Raw genomic sequence first — 21,229 nt, 5'->3', positions numbered from 1 at the left:
AACATTTGTTTTTTCTTTTTAGGTCACTCCACCTTGGTAAGATACAACCAGTGCACTGAAAAAAAAAATATTTGTATAGGAGGTTCTGCATTTCTTGAATTAACTCAAGCAGTGTAAAAATACAGTAGACCATTGTTTAACATGGTTTTGTTTGGCACGTTTTGGTTATAGCATGATTGAAGAATAGCGGCATATTTTTGTACAACACTTCATGAAATTAACTTAACATGGATCTGTTTGCGGGAGGGGAAAAAATTTGGAGCACGTGTCACCCACGGGATACACTTTGCATGGCTGTGGGTTAGACCATTGAGTCAACGGGGGAGACCTACCGCCCACCCCCGCCATCCTCCACCACCCTCACCACCCTCACCACCCTCACCACCCTCCACGACTCCTACCACTTTGTCCCAGCTGGTTCATACAAGTGTAGAACCATCCTCTTCTAGGAGCTAGCTGTGTTTATTTTTGTTTGTGGATTGAGTTTAGATCTTTTAATTTCCATATGTTAAATCTGCCAAGCAATCATGGCACCCAGTAGGCATACAAGTGTTGCTGAAAGTGGCAAGAAAAGGTTGAAGTGTTTAAGTCTAGGAGTTACGAAGAAAATCGAGATATTAGACAAGCTTAAGAGCAGCTCACATGTGGTGGATATAGTGAGAGTTTATGGCCATAACCCTTTCAGGGTTTCGGCCGTACTAGTACGGCTTACGCACCAGTGTCCATGATGTACTAGTACGCCTAAATTCTAGCACCCTTAAATCTAGTGAGAGAAAGCTGGTAGGCCTACATATGAAAGAATGGGTCTGTGTGGTCAGTGTGTGCAGTATAAAAAATATCCTGGAGCACACAGTGCGTAATGAGAAAAAAAAAACTTTGTGTTTTTGGATTAAAGCAGCGACTTTGCACTGTATTTTCGTATGGTATTTATTGTTGTATTCTAGTTTTCCTGGTCTCATTTTATAGAATGGAAGACATATTACAGAAGTTGAGATGATTCTGACTGGTTTTACAATGAAAACTACCTTGAAATTGAGCTCAAAGTAGCAAAAATTTTTGATTTTTACCAAAGTTCAAAAGTAAACAAATCATGCTATGCATCCAATACACATCAACTGGTGAGTCTAATATTCTTTCACAAGTGTACTGATATTATTTATACCATTTCTACATTAATGCAGTAGTCTGCATAACAGTAAATCTTCTATTGTTTTGCGAGAATAAAAATTCAAAGTGGAAAGCAAAAAAATGTAAGAAGGGCGTGGGGACATGACCGATGAACAGAGGAAATGTTATTTTAGTGCCAGGAATGTCTTCTTGTTTATTCTGGACCCTATTCGGAAATTGGCATCTTTTGAAATTTGTGTGAGATTGGCAAAATTGCTAAATTCTGACCACTGTATTGGATAGTTGAAATTGGTAAATGGGTGGTTTCTTCTACTCATTCGATAGAAAAAATGGAATTCTAGTGAAATAGTTATGATTTTTGTCGACTAGTACGTACACTGGAATTGGCCGAAAATAGGGCTCAAAGTGGGCATAATCGCCGATGCGTAAACGTCGAGACCGCTAACTTTGCGAGAGCATAATTCCGTAAGTTTTCCATCAAATTTCATACTTTTGGTGTCATTATGATTGGGAAAAGATTCTCTATCTTTTCATAAGAAAAAATAATTCTTTTTTTTTTTTGAAAATTGGGGGACCCTGAGAACAAGTCTCGGAGAGGGCCTGGGGACCCTGAAAGGGTTAATGATGCCAAGCCCATGATGACACTCTTCAGGTCACTTGTTCTGTCTAGGCTCGAATATTGCTGCACACTAACAGCACCTTTCAAGGCAGGTGAAATTGCTGACCTAGAAAATGTACAGAGAACTTTCACGTCACGCATAACTGAGATAAAAAACCTCAATTACTGGGAGCACTTGAAGTTCCTGAACCTGTACTCCCTGGAATGCAGGCAGGAGAGATACGTGATTATATACATCTGGAAAATCCTAGAGGGACTAGTACCAAACCTGCACATGAAAATCATTCCCTGTGAAAGTAAAATACTCGGCAGACGATGCAACATCCCCCAATGAAAAGCAGGGGTGTCACTACCACGTTAAGAGACAACACAATAAGTGTCAGGGGCCCCAAGACTGTTCAACTGCCTCCCAGCATGCATAAGGGGGATTACCAATAGACCCCTGGCTCTCTTCAAGCAGGCACTGGACTAGCACCTAAAGTTGGTACCTGACCAGCCGGGCTATGGTTTGTACATTGGATTGCATGCAGCCAGCAGTAACAGCCTGGTTGATCAGGCCCTGATCCACTACGAGGCCTGGTCACAGACCGGGCCGCGGTTATATAATATTAAGTTTTCTGGTGAAAGTGCTTCAGCTGATCATAAAGCAGCAAGTAATTTCCCTGCTGAATTGCAGGAAATTAATTCTGAGGGTAGCTATGAGCCACATCAAGTGTTTAATGCTGACGAGACAAGTGTTTTTTGGAAGTACATAAATGCCAACACGAACTTATATCAGTCAACAACAGAAAAGTGCACCAGGCTTCAAGACAGCAAAGGATCGCTTCACCTTGCTCCTTTGCGGTATGTGAATGAGCTCTTAGAGGATGATGATGATGATGAAGACAGGAGTCCAGAGGAAATGTTGGCAGAGCTCGATGCGCAGATACAAGGGAACTACCTAACAGAAGAAGATGAAGAAGAACCTAAAGAAAAACAGTTAACATTGCAGCAGTTACGTGAGCAGTTTCATATTACTGGTAAAGTTGCAGACTTTTTCACTGAAGAGAACCATGACAAATCTAGAAGCAGTGCTTTGGAATGGGGTCTAGACCAGCTGATGATATCTTACCATCAGCTGTATAATGTACTGCAGGGTAAAAGAGCCCAGAGATCTATTACAGAATTTATGCACACTCCAATACAGCCATCGGCTTTAGTACCAGAACCTCTACCATCCACTTCTGCCGAAAACCAACAACCATCCACCTCAGCCCAGTAGGGCCACACCATGCATATCCACTCTCTTCACAATCATCCACAAACACCATTACCCACAATTTAAGATAAGAAATACTATTATTTCTGTTGCATTTGTAGTCTTAAGCAGTAATATATCATGACAATGAACTGCAATTACTTATTCACTTTTATTTTTGTAAGATCTGTTGGTCCAAAAAAAGTTGTTTGGCTTTTTGGGGGCTCCCAGGAACGTAACTCTATTTTTCCCATAAGTTCCTCAATTTGTCTAACATGGTTTTAATTAACACGGTGTTTTCAGGAACATAACTACTGTGTTAAACGACGGTCTGCTGTATTCAAAAATTATTACAGAGTTATAGCTAACTTGAAGAAAGTTACAGTATTTGGTTTTTATTGAAAAAATTCTAAAAATTTTCTATGAAAGAAATAGTAAAAACTGAGGCTTGCAGTTTATGCTATGTGCACATGAAGTCAGGCTTCCATGCAAGGTTGTTATTACAAGGAATGGGTTAAATATCATATTCATTAATAAATGCTACTTATGATTCCCAAGTCCCATCATTTTCAAAATAAATTGACTATTTGTTAGGTAAGAACATAAGAACATAAGAACGAAGGAACACTGCAGAAGGCCTACTGGCCCATGCGAGGCAGGTCCAAGTCCCTACCGGCTTAAGCCAATGCACCCAACCTAGTCAGGTCAGGTCACATTGACTTAAGGGAGGAACACGGCAACCGACCTGTTAGCACAAGCTATCAGGTCTAACTCACACCCACCCACATCTACTCATGTATTTATCCAACCTATTTTTAAAGCTACACAACGTTCTGGCCTCTATAACGGTACTTGGGAGTTTGTTCCACTCATCCACAACTCTATTACCAAACCAGTACTTTCCTATATCCCTCCTGAATCTGAATTTTTCCAACTTAAAACCATTGCTGCGAGTCCTGTCTAGGCTAGATATTTTCAGCACACTATTTACATCCCCTTTATTTATTCCTGTCTTCCACTTATAAACCTCAATCACATCCCCCCTAATTCTACGTCTTTCTAGAGAGTGCAGTTTCAGGGCCCTTAGTCTATCCTCATAGGGAAGGTTTCTGATACATGGGATCATCTTTGTCATCCTCCTTTGTACATTTTCCAGAGAATTTATATCCATTCTGTAATACGGTGACCAAAACTGTGCAGCATAATCTAAATGAGGCCTAACCAAGGATGTATAGAGTTGAAGAACAACCTGAGGACTCCTATTATTTATGCTTCTTGATATGAAGCCAAGGATTCTATTAGCTTTATTGCGAACACTTATGCACTGTTGTCTTGGTTTCAGATTACTGCTAACCAGAACTCCTAAATCTTTTTCGCAATCCGTAATATTAAGATCTACATTATTTAGTTTATATGTGGCATGGTTATTGTCCTGTCCAACATTTAGAACTTTGCATTTGTCTATATTAAACTGCATCTGCCACTTCTCCGACCACTGCATCAGTCTATTCAAATCTTCCTGGAGTGCTCGAATGTCCTCGTCAGAATGAATTCGACGGCCTATTTTGGTGTCATCGGCAAACTTGCCGATGTCGCTCTTTATGCCCTCATCTATGTCGTTTATGTAGATTGTGAACAGCAGGGGGCCCAACACTGACCCCTGTGGAACACCGCTCGTGACGCTTCCCCACTCTGATTTCTCCCCATTTATGCAAACTCTCTGCTGCCTATTTGTCAACCATGCCTCTATCCAGGAAAAAATTTCTCCTCCTATTCCATGTGCTTTAATTTTCCTCAATAGTCTCTGATGTGGGACCCTGTCAAAAGCCTTACTGAAGTCCATATACACAATATCATATTCGTTACCATGATCTACCTCCTCAAATACCTTAGTGAAAAAAGTTAATAAATTCGTAAGGCAGGAACGTCCCTTTGTAAAACCATGCTGAGATTCGTTGATTAATTTATGCTTTTCAAGGTGGCTACGAACTGCCTCGGCAATTATTGATTCCATAAATTTTCCCACTATGGAGGTTAGGCTTATTGGTCTATAGTTCGAAGCTAAGGACCTGTCACCTGTTTTGAAAATAGGTATCACATTTGCCATTTTCCACTTATCTGGCACCATGCCAGTTTGTAGTGATATGTTGAAAAGATTAGCCAAAGGTGTGCTAAGCTCCTCTTTACATTCCTTTAGAACCCTTGCATACAGTTCATCAGGGCCTGGGGATTTGTTAGGTTTTAATTTATCTATTTGCCTAAGGACCATGTCACTTGTGACCCTAATAGTGCACAGTTTATTATCGTCCTGTTCTACATAATTTATCATTACTGGAATATCACTGGTATCCTCCTGTGTAAAAACTGAGAGGAAGTATGTGTTAAAAATTCTACACATTTCCTTATCACTGTCAGTGAGCTGACCCGAGGAACTTTTGAGTGGGCCTATCTTGTCCCTGATCTTACTTCTGTATACCTGAAAGAATCCTTTTGGGTTAGTCTTCGATTCTCTTGCAACTTTAACCTCATAATCTCTTTTTGCTTTTCTAATTCCCTTTTTTATTTCTCTCTTTAACTGAATATATCGATTTCTTAATTGCCCCTCTCCTCTTTTGATTTGCCTATATATGCCTCTCTTTTGACCAATCAGATATTTTAATCTATTGTTCATCCATTTAGGATCATTTTTGTTTGATCTGATTTCCCTATTTGGAACATAATTTGACTGAGCAGCTAGAACTATGCCCTGGAAAGCATCATATCGGCAACCATCACCACCTACCTGACCCCTAGTCAGGTCATTCCAGTTCAGCCCACCTAAGTAATTTTTCAGTCCTATGAAATCAGCCAAGCGAAAGTCAGGGACGGAGACTTGATTGCCATTATTAGGGGAATTCCATGATATGTTAAAACTGAGTGATTTGTGATCACTCTCCCCAAGCTCATCATTAACCTCAAGATTATTAATTAGTGTTTCCCTACTGGCAAGAACCAAGTCAAGGAGGTTATTTCCCCTAGTTGGCTCTGTCACAAACTGTTTTAAAAAACAATCCTGGATCGTATCAAGAAAGTCACCCGACTCTAAATTTCCTGTCAAATTGCTCCAGTCAATCTGTCTATAGTTGAAATCTCCCATTAGCACAACATTTTCGTATGTAGATGCCTTACGAATTTCGTCCCATAGAAGTTTACTGCACTCCCTATCAAGATTTGGGGCCCTGTAAATCACACCCAAAATTAGTTTTTCTCGGCCCTCGAGAAGCTGTAACCAAACAGATTCAGTGGCTGACGCTTCTAATTTAATATCTTGTCTAACACAACAATTTAAATTGTCTCTGACATACATCGCTACTCCACCACCTTTCCTGTTGACCCTGTCAGTGTGGAATAATTTATAGCCTTGTATGTGACATTCAGATGGCATCTCTCTATCTTTCAGATTGAGCCAGGTCTCTGTTATAGCAATAATATCTATGTTTCCTGCACTTGCAATTAATCTTAGCTCATCTATCTTATTTCTAACACTCCTGCTATTAGTATAGTAAACCTTAAGGGAGCTAGTCCCTTGCTGCCCTCTGCTGTCCCCCTTTGTTTTCTGACCTGTTCTATTGTCTTTATTTATAACTTCATGCTGAATGCCTTTTATACATTTACTGTTTCCAACCCTAGTGTTGCAACCTGCTTGTTTCCCACACACACCCATACCTCTATCTTCCATCAGTTTAAAATCATAGGCATTTCACCAATGGCCTTCTCAATCGAGTCTGCAAGTGCTACCACCCCTGCCCCAGAGAGATGAACCCCATCCCTTGCATACATATCATGTTTGCCATAAAAGTTGTTCCAGTTGTCAATGAATGGGATTGCAAGTTCCTTGCAGTATCTGTCTAGCCAGCAATTTACACCAATTGCCCTAGACAACCATTCATTTCCTACTCCCCTTCTAGGCAAGATGCTACATATGATTGGGATCCCTCCCTTAGACTTAATGAAATCTATAGCTGACCTGTACTTATCTAGCAGCTCTTCTCTCCTACCCTTCCCAATATCATTTCCACCAGCACTGAGACAGATAATGGGCTTGTTCCCATTACCTGACATGATATTATCCAGTCTGTTGACAATGTCCCCAACACCAGCTCCAGGGAAGCACACTCTATCTCTCATCTTCTTATTCCTATTACAAAAAGCACGGTCAACATATCTTACCTGAGAGTCACCAACCACAAGAATGCGCTTACCTTCATAAGCAGGGGCAGTAGTACCCTTACCTTCACTGGCCACTGAAGTACATTCATCCTGGAGAACAGAGAAGCGATTTCCTACCTTCAGATCTTCACTCTTAACTTTCCTTACTCTGATGCGCCTCCCATTACTGTGAACAACTCGCCACTTGTAGCAGGTGCTGGGCTGCACCTCACTGCTGGTACCCGTTGCTACCTCCCCACCTACAGCCTCCTCACAGTGAGAGACAGACTGCACCTCACTGCTAGAAGCCTCATTCCCCACATCTCCAACCACCTCACACTCTCTCCCAGACCCATTGAGGTGGACCTTCAGCCTCCTAATCTCCTCCTGGAGAAGCAAGACCTCCTCCTTCAACTCTCCAAACTCAGTTTTTAAAACACTGCAGAAGCAAGCCATGCTTTGTAACCGTCCACGCTAATCCCCAAAGCAGCTCAGGGTCTGTGACCTCACGTGACGACTGATTGAGCTCAGTAATACGCTGAGACAAGACAGGAACATTAAATTTGCCTCAAGCAGAGCAAATCTCACAACCACACCTAATGGCTTCTAAGATCTCTAAATTGTTATTATTATTTTATTTACTAGACGCTCTACATACCACATGTGGGATGAATATCGGAAAAAAACGAAGAATGGAGAGCCATGGTTGTTATTGCAACTCAGAATCAATTCAGAAATCATAATGTGTTTGCATTAGATAGTTTATGAAGAGAAATTCATTTTTGTTCACGTGCTATAAAGTGGAATACAGTATATTATACAATTAGGGTGATTGATGTATACTATTACATACTTTATAGAAAGCTCCTTGTTATACAATGCATTTTGGGCAGCCTTAAAACTAAATTGTAATTACAAATATATGAGAATAAGAAACTTAACATAATATCAGAATTTACTTTATTGCTTGGTCGTTGTTCAGATATAGGCTTTATTGCTTGGTCGTTGTTCAGATATAGTCTTTATTGCTTGGTCGTTATTCAGATATAACCTTTATTGCTTGGTTGTTATTCAGATATAACCTTTATTGCTTGGTCGTTGTTCAGATATAGGCTTTATTGCTTGGTCGTTGTTCAGATATAGGCTTTATTGCTTGGTCGTTGTTCAGATATAGGCTTTATTGCTTGGTTGTTGTTCAGATATAACCTTTATTGCTTGGTCGTTGTTCAGATATAACCTTTATTGCTTGGTTGTTGTTCAGATATAACCTTTATTGCTTGGTCGTTGTTCAGATATAACCTTTATTGCTTGGTTGTTGTTCAGATATAGGCTTTATTGCTTGGTCGTTGTTCAGATATAGGCTTTATTACTTGGTCGTTATTCAGATATAACCTTTATTGCTTGGTCGTTGTTCAGATATAACCTTTATTGCTTGGTCGTTGTTCAGATATAACCTTTATTGCTTGGTCGTTGTTCATATATAACCTTTATTGCTTGGTCGTCGTTCAGATATAACCTTTATCGCTTGGTCGTTGTTCAGATATAGGCTTTATTGCTTGGTCGTTGTTCAGATATAACCTTTATTGCTTGGTCGTTGTTCAGATATAACCTTTATTGCTTGGTCGTTGTTCAGATATAACCTTTATTGCTTGGTCGTTATTCAGATATAACCTTTATTGCTTGGTCATTGTTCAGATATAACCTTTATTGCTTGGTCGTTGTTCAGATATAACCTTTATTGCTTGGTCGTTGTTCAGATATAACCTTTATTGCTTGGTCGTTGTTCAGATATAACCTTTATTGCTTGGTCGTTGTTCAGATATAACCTTTATTGCTTGGTCGTTGTTCAGATATAACCTTTATTGCTTGGTCATTGTTCAGATACAAACTTTGACTTTCTTTACCATGGCTTGTAGTACATGTATTTGCAAAATACAGGAGCAAAGCTTTAAATATAAAAACAGCTAGGTGGTAGTAGTAGTACGCATCTAAATGCAAATACAGTGGACCCCCGCATAACGATCACCTCCGAATGCGACCAATTATGTAAGTTTATTTATTTAAGTGCGTTTGTACGTACATGTTTGGGGGTGTGAAATGGACTAATCTACTTCACAATATTCCTTATGGGAACAAATTCGGTCAGTACTGGCACCTGAACATACTTCTGGAGTGAAAAAATATCGTTAACCGGGGATCCACTGTATTTAAAATACGATTAGTTCCTTGGGAATACCACACAATAAAACTGCATAAAAATTCAAAGATGACCTTATAGTTTCCTTAAGGGTTTTATTTTGTATGTTTCACATATGTATGTTGACACGTTAAGTGATAATGATGGAAAACTTTCATGAACACTGTGTTATGTTTTGTAACAATGCTCTGAGTTAATGTTCGCTAAATGAAATTGCCGGCATTGAGAAAATTATTATCACTCCTAGAGTAAAAATGAGAGTAAAAAAAATGGTGTCTACGACATCATAGACACTTTTTTTTTTTTTTTTTTTTCAAAAAAATGTCTCGAAAATTTATTCAATGTCTTAAAGGCTGAAGTATCATTTATCTTTTTTTCCAAAATTTAGCCAGTCAGAATTGGGGGGGAAGGGAGGGAATGATGCCCTTGAAACCGGAGCATCTTTGCCATAAAATATGGTAACTGAAATAAGGATGAGAGCAGCAATGTGAGCATAAGTTACAAAAGATCACTCCTTAATATCTTGAGCTTCAAGTACAACTTGTCACTCCTTAATATCTTGAGCTTCGAGTACAACTTGTCACTCCTTAATATCTTGAGCTTCGAGTACAACTTGTCACTCCTTAATATCTTGAGCTTCGAGTACAACTTGTCACTCCTTAATATCTTGAGCTTCGAGTACAACTTGTCACTCCTTAATATCTTGAGCTTCGAGTACAACTTGTCACTCCTTAATATCTTGAGCTTCAAGTACAACTTGTCACTCCTTAATATCTTGAGCTTCGAGTACAACTTGTCACTCCTTAATATCTTGAGCTTCAAGTACAACTTGTTACTCCTTTATATCTTGAGCTTCAAGTACAACTTGTTACTCCTTAATATCTTGAGCTTCGAGTACAACTTGAACACCAATCCTGAGCCCCAACAGATACCACCATCCTGTCTCCTTCTCTGCCCACTCTGGTGCCATTGCCTGAAAATACCAATGCGGTTCATGGCATTCACGTCGTAATTTATATTTTGTTGTATTTTTCAGCGATGGCACCGGGGTTCATTGTTGTGCTTGTAAATATAAAGAGCATCATTTAAACAGCCTCATTCATTAATTCACTAGTACTCACCTATTTGTGGTTGCAGGGGTTGAGGCATAGCTCCTGGTCCCACCCAGTAGTATTAGACTATTGTGTTATAATTATTTTATTTACAGGGAGCATTAACACTTAAGGATTATTCAGTAGTTGTGGAATATGAGATAATCAGGTTTGATCCAAGGAAGAGGCAAGTAGTTTCAGTTCCTTGGATCAAGAGCCCTCCAGCCTTCAGAGCATCCTCCCCTGTGACCCTTTGAAGGGAGAATTGTTTGCTAGAAGTAGATGTAGCCTTGACATCTACAGGCGTGTACACAAGACTTGTAGCAGAGCCTTGTAGTGATCTCACTAGTAGTGATCTCACTTGTAGTGATCTTACATGTAGTGATCTCACTTGTAGTGATCTCACATGCAGTGATCTCACATGCAGTGATCTCACTTGTAGTGATCTCACTTGTAGTGATCTCACTTGTAGTGATCTCACTTGTAGTGATCTCACTTGTAGTGATCTCACTTCTAGTGATCTTACATGTAGTGATCTCACGTGTAGTGATCTCACATGTAGTGATATCACATGTAGTGATTTCACATGTAGTGATCTCACTTGTAGTGATCTCACGTGTAGTGATCTCACATGTATTGATCTTACTTGTAGTGATCTTACTTGTAGTGATCTTACTTGTAGTCTAAGAAACACAGTAGAGAATGTTGTAGATTTGAAGTACACTTTTAGAAGCTTGCATTAGATCTGATCTAGATAGTGTTATAGCTGCAAGGTAGTATACCTCATTTGCATATATACTTACTGTATATGACTCAGCATTGTGATAAAAATTCTAACAGAATTTAGTAATATGACTTGTGTGTATTATTTGTAAAGAATTTTATTTTTTGTTAAGAATCAGTGAGGGGGGAATGGTATTGACCACAGAGAATTAATTTTCCCTCATGATGAATCAGTATATTAATCTTTATTGGTGAATGTTGAAATTGATGACTATTGTTGTCATTGCTTTTAAAGAGCTATGGCAACTTGGGACCCCCGGATACCACTTGTAACTTACACTGAGAAGCACTTCAAATGTTTTGTGTTATGCATGGTTAGACCTGTAATGGAGATTCTCCTGTGAGTGCCATGCTTACATTGTCAGCATCCAAGAATCAGTATATAACAGCTCATTCTAATGGTAGCATTGGTGATTGTATTATTATTATTATTTCCACTTGAGACACACTAAACCTGTACAATTCATATATCATTACAGTGGTACTCCGAGTTTCGGCCATAACTAGTTCCAGAAGGCTGTTTGAGTGCCGTTACTGAACAAATTTGTTCCCATAAGGAATAATGTAAATTAGATTAGTCCATTTCAGACCCCCAAAAATACACTTACAAAAGCACTCACAATAATACACTTACATAATTGTTCGAGTTGGGAGCTGTACGAAACTCGGGGTACCACTGTACTTGATAATTGTCCATATTGTACATTGAGGTGTGTAGATTGCTCCTTTGATTATTATTATCATTATTATTATTATTATTATTATTAATATGATAAGGAAATGCTAAACCCATAGGTGTTATACAGCACCCAGGGACTGGGATGTAATCATCTTTGATCCAAGGAAGGGGAGGGTAGACCCATGGTAAAGATAGCATATTAAAATTCTTGCTGATAAAGTGAAATTGTGGTTGTGTTAAGGTGTGATAAGATCCAGCGAGCACGATGAACCACCGACTCGCTGCTCCATCACGTCACCTCTCTTCTTACACTTGTATCATTTGTATTCTAATGTCTCTGTATTTTCAGGTACAGTATTTTAAGAAGAAATAAGATTAAATTTCATGGGAAGCGACACTTTTTGTGGTTCGTGTCGCAGCTTCATCTGGCTTTAGTCCACTAGCTTTCAGTGAAAATCTCTGAGTCAATGTTAATAATAGGGCATGAGGCACTGTGAATTGTAAGGGAAAACTCTACAACGGAACCCATTTAAAAAATGCGCCAAAATGCTATTCACGTAGAATTATTTTCTCAGTACTAATTATTTTTCTACACACATAAATAGTATTTCAAGTTTTTTCTTTTACATAGGTTCAGGCATTGAGTTCACCATTATTATCCACAGTGCCTCGTATTGTAAAATTATGGAGTACAAAAGTGAAAACCTTTACTTTTTAAGAAAAATTTCTGAAGCAAACTTATGTACTTGACCTATACATCTTTTATCCAGTTTGTCATTTACTTTACTCAAACAACAATGGTGTATGCAGGATCTTTTCCCTATTTATTACTCAGTGCATATTCTTCACTTTTTCTAGTGGCTACCCATGTCGGGTGTCTGCCGTTGTGTATTCTTAATTCATGTATCTACCACACTTGACATATTACTTTTATCTTTCATGTGAACATCAGGATGCTTTTCTGCTCCCTCCTTGTCATCTATTTCCTGATCTACCACCATGGGCCTTTCCTGTTTCCTTCACCCTACTCCCTCCCACTTCCTGATCCATCAGCACACTCTTTCCTTCCCTCCCTCTCTCTTCCTGACATTTAGCCTACTTCCTCCCTCCCTCCTGTTGATCCTGTGAACACTTAGATATACTCCCTCCTATTGATCCTTTGAACACTTAGATGTACTTCCTCCTGTTGATCCTTTGAACACTTAGATGTACTTCCTCCTGTTGATCCTTTGAACGCTTAGATGTACTTCCTTCTGTTGATCCTTTGAACACTTAGATGTACTTCCTCCTGTTGATCCTTTGAACACTTAAATGTACTTCCTCCCTCACCCCCTAACCATCCAATGTATGTTCCTCTCACCTGATGAGTCAGCATCTTCCCTCCATGATTCTTCCCCTTTGTTCCTCCTAATTCATACTGAACCAGCATACTCCCTACAACTCACTCTCCTAGTGGACCAACATATCCTCCCCTCACTCCTCCTCAATTGTTGACCCTCAAACATAATATGTTTTCTGTACTCTCTTCCTTATATACTCTTATACTGTCCTGTCTTTCTAACTTCAGTCTATTCATATTCTTCCAGTCTTAACATACTCCTATACTCTCTGCTCTAATCTCTCTAACTTCTTTACTTCAGATTTTTGTCTCAATAAATTCTAGTCATTTCTTGCCTCTGTTCCTTATTCTCTCCTCAGAATCCCTATTCATGCTCTCTTTAATTATTCTCTTATTATATCAAACATTCTCTCCAGTATTCTCATTCATCCACTGCTTTTCTCTTTTCTTCTGTCTTAATATACTCCTCTTATCTCAGTGACTTTTTTTCTTCCCTCCTCCTCCTCCTCCTCCTCCTCCTCCTCTTTTGTATTAACGTGTTTTCTGTATTCTGCCCATCTTTCCCACCTCATACTTCCTTGTTGTCTCCTCCTGCCACACCAATATATATCACACAGGTTTTCTCCCATTTCCTCTATCCTCTCATCTACGGGTATCTATCTCTTCTCATAAATTCATATGAGAATTTTTTTTTATTTATTAAAGTTCTGAGAGATGCCAGTACTCTTCTAGAAATCTGTTAATTTATGTGAGAAATCTTTGTTTTTGTAAATCTTATTTCTACGCTTCACATATTTCTCTCAGCGGTATATATGTATATATTTTTTGGGGCATACTTTTGTTTTCTGCTGTCCCTGTTCTAAAATAAATTTCAATTAACATAACAGCACCACCTACATATTTTCATTTTCACATCCACACTCTATACAGCTATAGACTTAGTCTTCAGAATTTGCAGCTCATGTCAGCCTCTCACAAACAGTATTTAATCCATCATTGGTATTCTTCTCGGCCATAAATGGATTACAGTATAGAGCATTCAAAGGTTGGGAATACCGGTTAATTGTCCAATCTCTCAGTTTAGGAATATGAGGCAATCCTCCAGTCTCTGTCAGTTTAGGAATTCTTCTGTTATTTTCCAATTTCTCTGAGTAAATACCATAGTTAACAAGATGGTTTATAAATATTTCGCATGATATTCTTCATATATGTCTTTATGTATAAATTATCTGCATAACGTCTTGTGTAAACTGAGAATTTTTTGTCATGGTTGGGCTTGGAGAAGTACCTAACTAACTGACTACTGTACACACAACTCTGACTGAGGCTCCCTGGAAAGACTTATGTATCATTTAATGTAAACTAACAGCATTTGGCATGATAAATGAGACACCTGTGTAGCAACATTTGAGCCTCTTTATTCTGGAAATGTTTTGCCACACAGTGGCTTCTTCAGTTCAGTGCAGAGAAAGGTGGAAGATGAGGAGAGGTTTGAGATAATCAGTCCCTCAACCTAGAGTCAGTAGTTCAGTTCATCAGTCTTCACAAAAATGCCTTTTGTGTTCAGTCCATCAATCTTGACAGTAGTGCCTTTTGTCAAGATTGCCTTTTCGTCAAGACTGAACACATTGACTCCAGGCTGAGGAACTGATCACCTCAAGTCCTCCACATCTTTCACCTTTCTAACTGCCCCCTTCAAGGCAGGTGAAATTGCTGACCTGGAGAGTGTAGAAAGAACTTTCATGGTACACATAAGTACAATAAAGCACCTAAATTACTGGGAACGGTTGAAGGCCCTTGATTTGTATTCCCTGGAATGCAGGCAAAGAAGATACATGATAATCTATACTTTGAAAATCCTAGAGGAATTGGTACCAAACTTCCACAGGAAAATCACTCCCTATGAAAGCAAAAGACTCGGCAGGAGTACACTGAGAAACAACACAGTAAGTGTCAGGGGCCCAAGACTGTTCAACTGCCTCCCAGCATACATAAGAAGGATTACCAATAGACCCCTGGCTGTCTTCAAGAAGGTACCTAAAGTCAGTACCTGACCAGCTTGGCGGTGGTTTGTACATCAGTTTGCATGGCCAGCAATAACAGCCTGGTTGATCAGACCCTGATCCACCATGAGGCCTGGTCTCAGACTGGGCTGTGGGGGCATTGACCCCCAAAACCCTCTCCAGGTATAATCCAGGTATTCTCTGCACTGAACTGAAGAAGCAACTGGGTGGCAAAACATTTCCAGAATTAAGATCCCCAAATGTTGCTGCATAAGCGTCTCATTTATCAGTTTATCAGTTTTCTAAATCACTTACAGCATTTGTCACCTCACTGACTGAGGAGCTACTCTTTTTCAGTAGCATACATAAATATTGCAATGAGAAATCCTAGTCTTGTTGAATTAAGTTGAACAACCAGGCGACTTGCCAGCAGTAAGCAGATTTATCACAGAATTAACCACTAATCCCTGTTGTAAACATTTAATATAAGGTCCTGAACAACACGGATCCCATGCAGTAAGCGAAAATTGCTGGCAGGTGGTAAAGAGCAGTTTTTTCATTATCAAATGCATCTAAAAGGCTTGATAACGTATTTACAGTATCATTTATTAAGTGCTTAATAGAGCTTGGCATAAAAAGTAAAATAAATATACAGCACAAACAATAGTTACCTTAAAATATAGTGCTGGTTGCCCTTCATTATGCAGCTGTTGTATGAAAAGTGCAGAAAAGAGGAAAAAGCACCAAACATAATGAATAGTGGCTCATTTTTTATTTTTTTTTATTTTTTTTTTTCAACAAGTCGGCCGTCTCCCACCGAGGCAGGGTGACCCAAAAAAAAGAAAGAAAATCCCCAAAAAGAAAATACTTTCATCATCATTCAACACTTTCACCACACTTGCACATTATCACTTTTTTTTTTGTTTTTGTTTTTAAAAAAAAAAAAAATGCAAAAACATTTTTTATTATTATTATTATTATTTGAAAGCTATTGAAAGCATGGTTTATTGAAAAAGGTGCTGTATGTGCAAGGCCTTCTGTATGTATTTCACTGATACCAGAAATAACTTTAATGGCTTTACACAACTCAAGTTGAGTATACTAAATAAATTTCACAATTTTAGATTAAAACAATTTTGACGAGTTTATTAATATTTCCTCAGAATTATTTTTACAAAGCAGCAGCATCATGATTATTCACTGAGAAAGTAATAATAAAGAGTGTTCTGGATATAAAATAAATAAATAATGTATTGAGTTATGAAGGACATTAAGAAAGTACCATGTGCAGAATTTAAAAAAAAAAAATAGTTTCTTTGAAATGCTTGAAAAATAACTTGATTCAAAAAGAATTTCATACAGTGTATTTTCCTTCGATACATAGATACATTGATGATATTTTTTTAAGCATAGTAACATACATATGTGGAAATGTCATGTCTGAGGGCAATGTGTGGTGTGAATATAATGCAGAGAATTTGTAGTTTGGAAATTAGGAGGAGGTGCGGGATTACCAAAACTATTATTGAGAGGGCTGAGTAAGGGTTGTTGAGGTGGTTCAGACATGTAGAGAAGATGGAACAAAACAGAATGACTTTGAGAGTGTATAAATCTGTAGTGGGAGGGAAGCGGGATAGGGGTCGGCCTAGGAATGGTTGGAGGGAGGGGCTTGGACTTCCAGCAAACATGCATGAGCGTGTTTGATAGGAGTGAATGGAGACAAATGATTTTTAGGACTTGATGTGCTGTTGGAATGTGAGCAAGGCAACATTTATGAAGGGATTCAGGGAAACCGGCAGGCCGGACTTGAGTCCTAGGGATGGGAAGTACAGTGTCTGCACTCTGAAGGAGGGACGTTGATGTTGCAGTTTTATAACTGTAGTGTAAGTGCGTCTCTGGTAAGAGAGTGATGGAGTGAATGATGATGAAAGTTTTTGTTTTTCCAGCCACCCTGCCTTGGTGGGAGACAGCCAATGTGTTAATAAATAAAAACATATGATACTTGGTCAAGGCATTTTTCACATCTCTTTACTAAAGGAATCTTTAATTAGATAAAGTCATTGTAGCATTTCTTTGAAATGGAATGGATGTAGAGGAACATTCCGAGAACGTGCATAGTAATGAGTGGAATATAAATCGACAGAGGGCTCATAGAACATGCATAAAATGCTTAATGAAGGAACATAGTAAAGGAATACATCAGTGACATGGGAAGTATGTGCGCAGTATAACTGCCAAATGTGGAAGTCTTTGTGAAACAATTCCGAGTCTTTGCATCACACCACAATAAGAACCATTTGATGTAGACAAACCGTGATTTAATAATCTGCATTTACTAGTATCTATAGCTCATAATGATTGAGAACTACCCACGACCTCATAAACCTACAGAAAACGAAATGTAACCTATGCCCATTTAGCAGTTAAGTAGTCATTTAGGTCTATGTAATATTTAATTAAAAAATATTTATATGAAAGAGGAAATTAGTGGAAGTATTATTGTGTATAATTTCTTGTAAATATGAACTCTCCTCTTTATTATATTCATTTAAGCATCACACAATTGTTGACTTGGTATAATTGATATTTTAGCATAAATATTTTCTTTTGTTTGGCAGGTCCGCCATCAGTGCACTCGCCTCACCTGGTGCACAGTGGTGGTAAAGTAACAATAGCAACATCAGGTGCGCTACAGACTGTAGTTAGAGCGCCATCTGTAGAGTCTCTATCTAGTCACGAACAACACACACGTGCAGTTGTCTCGCCACACCCACGAGAAGGTTAGATACCCATCGTCAACTTGTGTATCCATGTCTCCTCCACTCTAGCTCCTTTCTTTAATTCCTCTAGCAAGCTGAAGGCACTGTCAGTAAACAGCTCATTGAATTAGTGGGTACTTGGTCAGCTATCCCCTGGTTGCCCTAAGAAATGCTGCACTACCTTGGAAATCAAATTTGGCAGTACTGTTCTTGTAGACTCATCTTCCTCCTCCTCCCTCCTACTGTCACACACACACACACACACACACACACACACACACACACACACACACACACACACACACACACACACACACACACACACACACACACACACACACACACACACACACACACATGGTCACAGCTACACTACAGTGCCATGCAGTGGTCTGTCGCATCTTCAAACTTGACATCATCTTGCAACCACTGGCATACCTCATTTTCAAACATTTCACTCTCTTACTGCTTCTGGTCACTTGGCCACGTTGCATATTTTAAATTACCGGTATGTTTACTTTCACATACTGTACCATCAAGTGGAGACAACTGCATCACTTGTGTGATAACTAAACTAACAAGGATGATATTTTGTTAAGTGTGCAGAATGTTGCTATAGAGTTATTGGTAACAATATTGTTATGTAGACAAGTATATGCACCAAGTGTTTGGGGAAGATCCTGCATGATACCCATCTCGAAGTGTGGAAAATGATTGATTTTTATGTAGATAGACATTGCATTCAGATTTTTTCAGTAGTGTCAACTTTGTTTAGTGTAGTAGAGCAGTCGACCTGCAACACCGACCCTTAACAATGTACAGCAACACAGTATTTAATTTACAACAAATTATGTTTTTTTTTTACAATAAATATTTCTGATAAGATGTTTTAGAGAAGGTTAGAAATAATTTTTTTACTGTGTACAGTATACATTGTATACATTGATGCAAAAGTGAACATGTATGTATGTATGTGTGTACATGTATGCTCACTGAGTTGTATTCACAGAGCTCTGCCTTCTGGCCCTTACTTTTAATTGATGGGCAGAGTTATTTCCCAGTCTTTTCCATCCTTATTATATTTTTTACTTCTTTGATTACATTATTCAAAACTATTTTGTTAGCTACATCTTGACTTGGTGTCTCCTTAGTCACTGCATCAGTGACTGTTATATTCTGTACTCTTTTAATATCTAGTAATAATTAAATAATTTTTATTTCTACCAGTACATGTACAAGGTATACAGACCATAGTTGACATCAGTGACATACTACTATATAGAAAGCCACTTGTTATGCTGAGTATTTTTGGGTAAATTAAGTCAATTTTACCCCCAGGATGCAACCCACACCAGTTGACTAACACCCAGGTACCTATATTACTGCTAGGTGAACAGGGACAGCAGATGTCTTAATGAAACACATCCTGATGTTTCAACCCATATCGAGGATCGACCCCAGGATCTCAGTGTGTGAGCTGAGTGTGCTACCAATTGAGCTAGAAATACCTAATGATTTCTTGATATCCAATTTGTTTTGTTTTCTCACAAATTTAATGGCTTCCTACATAGGTTATCAGTATTGTTGCCCTCTGCCTCACTTGATTTTTCCCCAGTCTTGCAATATTTGCCATTAACTTCCCTACATTTGTACAGTATCAGTTTTGTTAAAATTTGAAAGCTTGTACCTTCCTGATTTTTTTAGCTGGTTTAATGTTTTAAGGAGGGGTTTGGGATGTTCGCTGTTTTGGAAGAATATCTAAATTGTCATGTCTGGCAAGACAGTGATAGTGTGAATGATGGTGAAAGTGTTTCTTTTTCAGGTCACCCTGCCATGGTGGGAGGCCGTTAGTGTGTTTTATTTAAAAAGAAAAAATCTTTCTCTGGTGCTTCTGCCCTCCATTATCTTTAGTTTAGTGAAAGTGAATCTGTTGTTTCCTTTGGTACACTCCACTTTGTTCCTCTCTCTGGTTACCTGTGTTTGTTTGACTATAGTTGTAGGAGAGCCCCACTTATACTGCACATTAGGTTCTGGGTTACTGCTACATGAGGGCCCCACTTATACAGAAGATTAGGTTCTGGGCTACTGCTGTACAGGCGGGCTCCACATATACGGAAGGTTAGGTTCTGGGCTACTGCTGTACAGGCGGGCTTGCTTATACTGCAGGTTAGGTTCTGGGCTACTGCTGTACAGGCGGGCTCGCTTATACTGCAGGTTAGGTTCTGGGCTACTGCTGTACAGGTGGGCTTGCTTATACTGCAGGTTAGGTTCTGGGCTACTGCTCTACAGGCGGGCTTGCTTATACTGCAGGTTAGGTTCTGGGCTACTGCTGTACAGGCGGGCTCGCTTATACTGCAGGTTAGGTTCTGGGCTACTGCTGTACAGGCGGGCTTGCTTATACTGCAGGTTAGGTTCTGGGCTACTGCTGTACAGGCGGGCTTGCTTATACTGCAGGTTAGGTTCTGGGCTACTGCTGTACAGGCGGGCTCGCTTATACTGCAGGTTAGGTTCTGGGCTACTGCTGTACAGGTGGGCTTGCTTATACTGCAGGTTAGGTTCTGGGCTACTGCTCTACAGGCGGGCTTGCTTATACTGCAGGTTAGGTTCTGGGCTACTGCTGTACAGGCGGGCTCGCTTATACTGCAGGTTAGGTTCTGGGCTACTGCTGTACAGGCGGGCTTGCTTATACTGCAGGTTAGGTTCTGGGCTACTGCTGTACAGGTGGGCTTGCTTATACTGCAGGTTAGGTTCTGGGCTACTGCTGTACAGGTGGGCTTGCTTATACTGCAGGTTAGGTTCTGGGCTACTGCTCTACAGGCGGGCTTGCTTATACTGCAGGTTAGGTTCTGGGCTACTGCTGTACAGGCGGGCTTGCTTATACTGCAGGTTAGGTTCTGGGCTACTGCTGTACAGGCGGGCTTGCTTATACTGCAGGTTAGGTTCTGGGCTACTGCTGTACAGGCGGGCTTGCTTATACTGCAGGTTAGGTTCTGGGCTACTGCTGTACAGGCGGGCTTGCTTATACTGCAGGTTAGGTTCTGGGCTACTGCTGTACAGGCGGGCTCGCTTATACTGCAGGTTAGGTTCTGGGCTACTGCTGTACAGGCGGGCTCGCTTATACTGCAGGTTAGGTTCTGGGCTACTGCTGTACAGGCGGGCTTGTACTGCAGGTTAGGTTCTGGGCTACTGCTGTACAGGTGGGCTTG

The 21,229-nt window shown here is 39.6% G+C and overlaps 1 protein-coding gene across 7 annotated transcripts in view; it reads left to right on the top strand.

Moving 5' to 3' along the window:
- NfI (Nuclear factor I) overlaps positions 1-21,229 on the top strand; it is a 547,854-nt gene that overhangs the window by 498,152 nt on the left and 28,473 nt on the right. For 6 of the 7 annotated variants that reach the window (XM_070098949.1, XM_070098960.1, XM_070098954.1 and 3 more), the window contains one exon: positions 17,883-18,044. The exons of the other annotated variant lie outside the window; for it this stretch is intronic. In XM_070098949.1, the coding sequence (XP_069955050.1) occupies positions 17,883-18,044 (162 nt within the window). The remainder of the gene's footprint in view (positions 1-17,882; positions 18,045-21,229) is intronic. 7 annotated transcript variants of the gene reach the window in all.

The sequence above is a fragment of the Cherax quadricarinatus genome, chromosome 5 (genome assembly GCF_038502225.1).
Source record: "Cherax quadricarinatus isolate ZL_2023a chromosome 5, ASM3850222v1, whole genome shotgun sequence".
NCBI classification, from domain to species: Eukaryota; Metazoa; Arthropoda; class Malacostraca; order Decapoda; family Parastacidae; genus Cherax; species Cherax quadricarinatus.
Note: the sequence above shows the minus strand (reverse complement) of the source record. Positions and strands in the feature narration are given on the sequence as shown.